The sequence below is a fragment of the Branchiostoma floridae genome, chromosome 3 (genome assembly GCF_000003815.2).
Source record: "Branchiostoma floridae strain S238N-H82 chromosome 3, Bfl_VNyyK, whole genome shotgun sequence".
Taxonomy (NCBI): Eukaryota; Metazoa; Chordata; class Leptocardii; order Amphioxiformes; family Branchiostomatidae; genus Branchiostoma; species Branchiostoma floridae.
The window spans coordinates 11,114,168-11,123,777 of NC_049981.1; the positions used below are offsets into that span (position 1 = coordinate 11,114,168).

The 9,610-nt window shown below is 40.7% G+C and overlaps 1 protein-coding gene across 6 annotated transcripts in view; it reads left to right on the top strand.

Moving 5' to 3' along the window:
- The first annotated feature begins 622 nt into the window (after positions 1 to 622).
- LOC118411378 (guanine deaminase-like) overlaps positions 623 to 9,610 on the top strand; it is a 9,726-nt gene continuing 738 nt past the window's right edge. The window contains exons 1-4 of one of the 6 annotated variants that reach the window (XM_035813631.1): positions 3,291 to 3,546; positions 6,197 to 6,259; positions 8,794 to 8,919; positions 9,132 to 9,265. In XM_035813631.1, coding sequence (XP_035669524.1) covers positions 8,853 to 8,919; positions 9,132 to 9,265 — 201 coding nt within the window. In that variant the 5' untranslated portion in view covers positions 3,291 to 3,546; positions 6,197 to 6,259; positions 8,794 to 8,852. Of the gene's footprint in view, positions 745 to 3,290; positions 3,547 to 6,196; positions 6,260 to 8,793; positions 8,920 to 9,131; positions 9,266 to 9,610 lie in introns of those variants that run through there. The other 5 variants (XM_035813634.1, XM_035813632.1, XM_035813635.1 and 2 more) reach the window with 5 other exon arrangements.

Sequence of the window (9,610 nt, forward strand, 5' to 3'; positions counted from 1 at the left end):
GTAGACTTAGTACCCCATTATGTATCGTATGTATATTCATCCACTTAATATTTGTATGTTAGAATTTAGTTTATCTACATGTATTCAGACCACATTTATTCATCTCATGTAATTAGTCATTCTTTTCTTGCAATTAGCCCAATGGGCATGAATTTGCAATAAACTTTTGTAAATTTATAATCTACTACCGTCCCTACATCATCGGATTACTGTAATGCGCCATCTGACCGGTGTTTGGATGCGTCAGGAGGCGTTTTTAACTTTTTTTAACGAAACTAATGCTTTACGTGTGCCTTACAAATGCCTTGAGCGTGTGAGATTAATTTTACGAATGGTTATCGTGTGCTTTACAAATGTTTACGTGTGTGTATCAGATTCCATGTAGAGGCGTTCTGGGTGCTCCAGGGAGATATTTACGATTAAGGCACGAAGTAAAGTGCGAAACACTGAATGAACTCCATCACCAATCACCTTTTATTGTCATCTTCTTGACATAATGAAGATCCGGTACACAGAGAAAGCAAACACGTCATGGAGTTTCCGGTCAAAAAAAACATCAAGGGACACCTATCGCAAACTTTGACCTACGTCACTTGCTCTCGTCCAATTAGAATCCCGCGCTCTTGCATCATATAACAGACACATCCGTGACTTGACAGGGTTGTACAACTTTGACTTGAGTTAGACACTGCTACTGCATACCGCTGTGTGGAGACAAGTCATCGGCTAACTGAAGACAAAAACGTAAGTGTTAGTCCGTTCTTTAAGTCGTTTCGTCATTAGCCAAGCTCTCAACTTTAAAGACACACCCTCAAGACGAAAGTACCGAGATTCCCCAGTCAATATAAACGATGCTGGCACTATGTTTTGCGACCCATTCACATGATAAGTCCTGGTGCTTGGTCCATGAATGTGCGATCATAAGAAGTTAGGCACTGTTGTAAGGGGTAATAGATAGGCTTTCCAATGACGTATAATACAACGGAATTAATGAAGGAACCACCGAGATATGATCAGTCTAAGTTATGTTCTCAAACATTTGGAGCTAAGTTGATATAACGTTACAACTGCAACGTTAATGCTTAATTGATCCGAAGTGTACTTTGGTCTTGACTCACCCGCGCATTGTTCCCGGGCTAGTTACATGGTGATATGGCATGACCTACACACATTACTAGATGTAATAGGCCGTGTATAATTTTCCGCAGACATTTTTAAATCTATGTTCGCAAGTGAACTAATAAAATAACACAGGGTATACCTGGTGATTTAGAAATGTGTCCAATAGGAGGGATCATGAATAACTTCAAATCGTGTAAAAAAAACGAATTGAGGGGGCGGTACAGTCTGAGGGGAGGGGTAGACAGAGAGAAAGAGAGAGACAGAGAGAGACTGGTCAATGCCAATGGCTAGGCATATAGCCATACTAGCTAGGGAATAGCTATGGAGATACCAAGGTCAATATTTTTCGAATTTTCGATACTGTCGCACAATTGAAATATTGGTTTGTGTGCGTTTTTTTTTCTTGTCACCTCCCCCACTCAAAGTTATAAAACGCTCGGATGTTGGTATCCACCGGTCAGCGACAAAGCATATGGACTTGCAATGTTAACGTTGCCTTTGAAAATCATTGACGGCAACTGGCACAATACAAGTATTATAACCAGTATTTTTTGTTTTGTTTCATTCAATTGTCAACAGTCTCATGTAGTCCATGGCAATGTCTTATTGTTGCAACTTTTGTGCAACTTTATAAATTGTGTGATAAACACTAGCTGACAATTGATGCAAATATTCAAATCGAAATGATATCATACATGATATTATACATCTTGTACATTAGAAAATCCCAAATGCACCAAAAAGCACCCATAGGAAAATAAAGAAAATGATATTTGCCATTGTTTTGGTAATAATTGTCGACAAATATCATTTTCTTTATTTTTCCATATAGAGACCACCATTTTAAATGTCAACGACCGTTTATGTACGAGACGGACACGCGCAAAGCCCCCAGTGACCAATATACCAGCTGTAAACATATAACGTTACAAGGACCTCCGAGAATTGTCCGAGCAATACACACAACTGTTACAACAACACCGAGGGTAAATATTTGACAGCAGGTCACCAGAGGTCAAAACACTTATAATTGTCCAGTGACTAGACCAGCAACATGAAGCGCGATGATTGATAATGATACCAGTTCCTGGAACTTACAGCAGGTCACCAGAGCCAGAGGCCAAAACACTAATTAATTAGAACTGTCCAGAAACTGGCCATGGACCAGCAACATGAAGCGACGATTGATATTTGAGTATATAGCCTTTATTGCACATTCATGCCCTATCGGGCTAAGTACAGGCATATAGATACAAAAGGTAGTAATACAGTACACATGGTTTCTAAGACTAATCTAAAACATGGGTTCTAAAACTATTCTAATACGGCTTAGTAATGTTAAGAATTAGCTTGAGATGTGTCTGTATAATGTCGTTTGATCAAAACTCATAAAATGAATTTTTCAACACTCGACAAGGATTAAAAGTGAGGGAACTTTCCTATAATTTGGCTAAAAAGAATATTTCTATCGTTACTACATACAAACTACAGTCTAATAAAAGGTGGGATTCATCTTCGACCTTTAGGTTACAAAACCGACAGATTCTTTGCTCCAGATGTGTGCGGTTGTGCCTTCCTGGTTCAACACGGTGTTAGTGGCAGCTGATTCATAGTTTTGATACCAGTTCCATTAATCAATTTCTTCATATCGCTGGTACAAGTATCAGATTCTTCAGGTTCATGGTTTAGTTCCTGTTGTGTTTTACTTTCTGACACGAATTGTTTTGACTTTATCCATCAGTGCTCCCGTCGGACACATACTAAATAAGCATGTTTCTTGCGAGGCAACATAAGGGCCACTGTCGACACCAATTTTTGACTCACATGATAAGCTATGTGACTAGTTTTACCTTTACTGGATTCAGAGGAATGAACTATGTTACACAAAGAACTTTGATCACAGAAATTGCACAGAAAACAATCTTTGCACACTAACACTCGTAAACATTCCATGAAACAAACAACAAAACTCCAGATACAACGTTTACTTCCCAAAACATTGACTATTTCACTCCATTAAGCTTATTTCTGACTAGCGGAATTTTCCACCGTTTGAAACTAAGCGACATGGAGGTCGTTGACCCTATCCAAACGCTCTTATCTGTTTGTTATCGGAAGACTTCAGTCAACAGATCTTCTCCAATCAGAGCCATTGATGCAACAATACACTTGTTGCCCGCATACCAGTCATGTGCCCAGGAATCCATATCAGGTGACTTATTTACCACTTCTCACGAGTTCGTCCAATCAGAGGCCTTCATACCGAACACGCCTCCACTGTTACCCAATATAGGCCAGGTGAACGAGATGAACGATACGGCAAATGAGCTCGTCATAGCCTTGGCCCATAGTTGTAGTAAACAACACCTTGTTTCCCTACGTCTGTTTTGTTTTTCCCAGGACAATCTACCGTACGCGTTACAGGTATGGTCGTGCGTATTTTCCATAGAATGCCGTTACATTGCCAGAATAACGTTGCCCAATTCAAACCTTTAGTTGAAAAAGTTTATCTTCCTGTGTGTTAATATTCAACTAGCTAGTCTCGCTGTTACGTGACTAGATTTTGGTCCATTCCGACAAACTAGATTTTATATTCTCTAGAAACCCTGTGTTGAACCGACGAGACTTAGAACCCTAGTAGCTGATAACAACTTAAACTTGACCTTTGATACCTGTAATATAGCGTCATGGAAATTTTAGATCTTGTGGGTACGATTTTATGGCCTACTCTTTTGTAGATGGGCGGTTCCACAGTTACGTGTACTGTATCAAAATGTATGCGTCTGTGCAGTAGTACCTTATTGTCTTGTAAATCTTAATTCAGTGTTGATTTTTTTGTTTTTCTGTTAAGTTCCGCACGTTCATGCCTGTTCAGTTAATCAGTTCAAAATCTGTAACGTTATGAACACACCATATTTGCCAGCATGCGGCGCTGCAGCAGCTGGTTATATTCCACTAAACGACCTGTCAAACTAGGAAGGTCCCTTTTTAATTTAACCACCTTGGTCACATCTAACATTTGTACATCTCGCTGTAAGCATTGTCGATAGATTTCTAATGAGGATGCCCTAAGTAAATTACTTGATGGCAACGAGTTCAGCTCTACGAAAGATTTTGAACACGTCAATCCAATCTTATGTATAACTCTGGAGATTGAAGATATAGTTGTTTCTTTTCTGAGCTCGTGTTAGGTACGTACTGATAGTGAACGTTGACTAGTTTACCAGTCATTTCGTACGTAACGCATAGCCTGGATATTTTCATTCTGTTGGAGTTACTATAGGGAAGGGTTGTTCAGGTCAAGGAGGTTGAAAAGAGGGACCTCCTTGATCTGGTTAAAACCAGTGGGGATGGTCCGGTTATTTGCGCCATCAATTGAAAACAAGCATAGCACAGAAAGTGGGCCAGGCCATTGTGCTTGTGACGCAGCGAGTGAGCAATGCTCGGAAGCAATGACTGATCGGTTACCAAAAAAATGGGCCACTGAAAATGTCAATACAAAACAAAACAATAGCAAGCCGTTTTTGTCAAATTATACCGTTTATATGAACATAATGGCACAAGCCGCTGTATATATGGTGTTATATGTAACTTATGAGTCTAGGTTGGTGTGTATAACGACCTTTGGGGTAGCCATAAGTACCTGTTTATGAGTAGTCGGAACACTGATAGATGTGCAAGCTGGGTTTGTAAACATCACCTGAATTGGACGGCGGCCAAATGTCACGTACCATTTGACACCTGCACTGTAAATAGACCACTCCTGGCTGTCCATCACAATTAGCATTTGAACCAATGGTAGCGTTGCAATTAGCATGTTGGCCAATGAGAGTGGCTGCTGGATGTAACGGTCAAATGTTACATTTTCGTGATTTTATTTTGCATTTCTACGTTTTGAAGGAGATTGTTGAGGCTGCAGATATGGGTCTTTTAGTCGGGGAAGTGGAATGCAGCGAACAAAAGAAGGTCAATGTGTTTTTGCTGGAAGGAAAAGTTGCATACGCGCCCTCTTGCAACTTTCTGTCATATCGCAATTCTTTGTTTATTCTTTTTATTCCAACCTGCAGTTAAGAACAAAGTCTTGCACCTTTAGAACAACCATTGCAGCCCTTTTCTTGGCAACCCTTCTGTTTGCCACTGTTAGCTTCAGGGCTTTAGATAACGTAGTAACCTTACATCCCAGTACCTGTAGGGCGGTGTGCCAGTGACATCGCTACGACCCAACATTTTACAGATTTCTCAATGAAAACGATTATTTTACCTTAAGATTTTCCAAGTAACTTCGAGTATGATCTTGATTTGCATAAAAAGCATGTGCGTTTCCCCACGTCTGTTACCGGGTGTTTTGCGTCAAGTCAAGTGAAGAGACAGGTTAGACAGCATTTACAGGCAGGGTGTGGCACGGACAGGTCAGTGCTGCGAACTTGAAGATCTCTAACGTTGTCAACAATTTTGCCTCACAGGTGGGAATATATTTACTTTACAGATTGTAGGCAATGACAGGGTAAAAAGCTTCATAGTGTGCAAGTTATAGCGGTATAGCACACACATACGCAGCTATCATTTTAGAAAGCTATCATGTACTGATGTCTCCTAAACTTATTATATGTAAAACGACGAAAACCTTACCCTGAGGGAATTATTCTGGTTTTCAACAGGGCGATGCGCTGGAATGTTTACTAAAATCTTGTTCTCGGTGTATTGTTTTTTTTTTTTGGGGGGGGGGGGGGATACATGTAACGTCATATTTGTCAAGGTGATGTGTACAAATTGGTTGGTTCGCCATTTTTAACGTTGGCTAGGTTCTCTTGTGCCGGGGAGGGAGTTTGCCGAGGAAGGGAGTTTGCTGGGAGTTTGCTGTGAATGGGAGTTCGCCGTGGTAGCGAGTCTTTGCACCGCCCTGAAAAAAAAAACAGCCCCGTTACGAAGACTGCAACGGAGGCTAGCAATTTGTGCAGTCCAGTGAGATATCCGCTTTAGTCACAGTTGCATTAATCTAACCGGACAGGAGAGACAATACGCCATGATCTGATTTATTGCCTGGAACTAATAACCAGTTCAACCAACCCTATAGATCAGAACCTCTAGAAGACAGAATTGGCCTTTGTGTCTTCAAACAAGAAAGATCACGGTAAAGGTGAGTCGACGTCTCCTACCTTTTAGTGTTTATGAAGACAGCTTGTCTGTAAAACTATAACTCTGTATGTAAAAAGTTCAAAATGGCGGCCATGCATGACGGAGGCTACTTCGGTGTTCTTTTTATAAGTTCAAGGCCCAAACAAGGGGGAGGTGAGCAGAAGAAAGAACCCAAATTTTCAGGTGAGGCGGTCTCACGGTGCGCGACACCCGAGAACATTAACCATCGCAAAATTTCTCCTCTTACACTTATAGTATACGCCAAAAATGTTGAATCATTTGCCAAAAGAATAGTTTTCCGAAGGATCTTCAACAGAACCTTGGCTTTGCTTAAAGGAGCCCTCTTGTAGTTGTCTGTCAAATTGCAGTTCTTTGTTTATGTCTAGTTCTAACCTATAGCTTAAAGGACATCTAAAGCATCAAACTCCAAATCTCCAAGTAGAGGTGAAGGGAGAGGAAACGTGGATCAGTAGGCTACAAGACGTATAAAAAACGGAACTAAAAAGAACTTACATCCGCACCCTACATCTGTTTGAAAATTAGCCCCCAAAGCCACATGGGAGGAGCGTACTAGAATACTAAGTACTAATTACTTTGACATTTTAGATTCTCAAGCGATTAGATCAGAGAAATGTTACAATGTCTCCGCAGACAATGCAGCTGTAGTGTTAAGGCGGTTTTATAGTGTTTTAAGTTTTCGGTTAAAGAATTCTGCAATACATATTATCATCATTATAGTAACACTTTGGAAACGCATATTTGTGGTGAAGAGATCACAGTGCAAAGCTCGAAAAATAAAACCACGGCAAACGCTACAAGAGTTACAGTATGCCATGGTGTAACACCTCAGTGGTGTCATGTGACGTAATGGTGGGATGTTTGGCCTAGAACCTAGAGGCCCTTGGGTTCGAATCCCCTGACACCCTCCAACGTTGTGCCGTATAGAAAGGCTAGACACTTTTTTATCACATTTTTTTCACTTCACTCACTGACATGTGAAAATGAATATAGCTTCAGTTGGCGCCGTCCCCTGTTAAATGGAGATCGGGTGTTAGAGGAGAGCCACACTTCTAAAAGAACCCACCACAGTTATCGAAAAAAAGTTGGGGTCCTCCCTGGCACGAGAGTATCAGATAAATCTGTCCGGATATGCAGCGTGTACTCTGTAGTACCAACCTCATGTGTTACGCCATGAGTCAGTTTACCGAAAAACCCATTTTCTGTCAATTCCGTGCAAATCGGGTTTACCAGGTATACAGCACAAACAAACAAATAAACAAACTCTCCATAGTTCTTCACAGTTCAAATCAATGTTAGTTAAACATTGAGCGGAGTAATTTGACCTCACAACCCTACGTTTTGACACACGGTCGACACGCGTTTATCACAGCACGTTAACTGAGGACACGAGAGATAATAGCCCCTGATTTAATTTATTACCTAGAAGTAATGACAACCAGTCCAACCAACCCACTTTTACTAGAAGACTAGCTCTAGACGGACATCCTTGAAGGAAAACAAGCCTACCTTTAAAGAAACTTGACGCCAAACCATCGTCGAGGTTAGTCTTAAATTCATAACTTATTAGCATCAGGCTTGTTTGACTATGCGTTTTTTAGGTGGGACTATCTAAAGTCTGGAAATCTCTCGTCTCCTCATTTAGATATTAATTCATAGTTGTTGTTTTCTGTCTTAAAATCGGGGGAACCACAGATGTTATTCAGTCACTGACGAAATTTAGTGGACGCTACCAGAAACGTCTGAACGTTTTCTAAATTTTCCCAGTTGCTTGAGTAAAGTGTTAGTGTTACCTTGTGTAACGCACATATTCAAGGCAGTTTGAGAATAAATTTAGATGTTAACAACAAATTTTGTAAACGTGTTTCAGAAAATCGGCTGGGGTGTTGGTTCAAACTCAAAATGGCCACCACTATAACACCTTTGTATCATTACTATCAATCTTTAAGAGTAGGTTAAACATAGCAGGTATTTGCCATACATGGGGAGTGTTAATTGGCCGAGATGATAAATTGATTAAGCACGAAGATGAATGAAATTCGCCCCAAAGCGAATCAATTGTCAAAATTGATTGATTTGCCGGATCAAAGACCTCGAGTGGTTAAGCTAGCGCTCTCGCGATAGAAAGGTCACATGTTTCATTCTTGGCATTCCTAGCTAAACATTTTGTCCTTGGAAAGACATGACTCTACACCCCAACCAGGTGTAAAGATGGACTTCAGAAAGAAGGTAAAGGTCGATGGAAGGAGAGAAATCGGGCTCTGTCTTCCAATACTGTCCCAGACCCACTGCCCTTACTTTTTGGCCTCACAAAGGCCACGGAACCTTTTCCTCTCACTGATGTAGATATTACCATACGTTTTCCATGCTTGGCTGCAAATACATCACACAAAAAGGTATCCGGGGTTTCTTACCTTTTGAGAAAACTTTAGGCACTTTTGTTCTAAAGCTGCGATACCATTTGTTTCATGGCGAACTTTGTTAAGAGAATGACTGACATTCCTTGTCTGTTTGCAGTCATCCGGCACCACAATCTGCTGAATTTCACCTTGAGTTTTTCATCTGTAAGTGACATCATGGAGCAGTTCAATAGTGAGTACGAATGCCCACAAGTCCGTTTTCTAAGCTCCCATCGCGAAGAAGGTGTGTGTTTGTGCGTATGTGTGTGTGTGTCCGCAGCTGTAACTCGATGGATTTCTTCTTTTTTGCATTTTTTTTTGTCATTTGGGTCCAGAGGAAAACAGGCGATTTTGCAAACCATAGTAGTATTATTAAGTTTAGGAAAATTAGTTGTCGACACCCCCATATTGTTTAAACAATTTTTGTTCAGAATATCATCTTGACATTTATTGCAGGTCGAAACGGGTACGGTCCCATCTATGAACCGGAGGGTGTGAAGGTGTATTGTGGAACACTGGTGCACGCTACCAAGGATAAACCAATGGAGATCCTCCGGAACGGGGTCATCGGGGTGGACACATCTGGAAAGGTAGGATACATTTCACAATCATCGCACGACAGGTTAGGACAGAATATTTAGATCATTCTTGGCTCACTCGTGAGTCTGTTATCGCTTTATTGTACTAAATTCTATGTGATACTAGCGTTGAGATAACGTTCGATACGGGTGTTCCGGACCGGGTGATAACTTGGGTTATTACACGGGGTTCTATGCCTCATTACCCTCACGTTGGGTACATACTGGCTGCAAAATACACCCGATATTATCATTATTATTATTATAATATACGCTTTATTTTTTTCACAAACTCGCTATGTGTCCATTTACAGTACTTCATACATTTCTTGTTACGTGTACGAACACAGTCGAAAT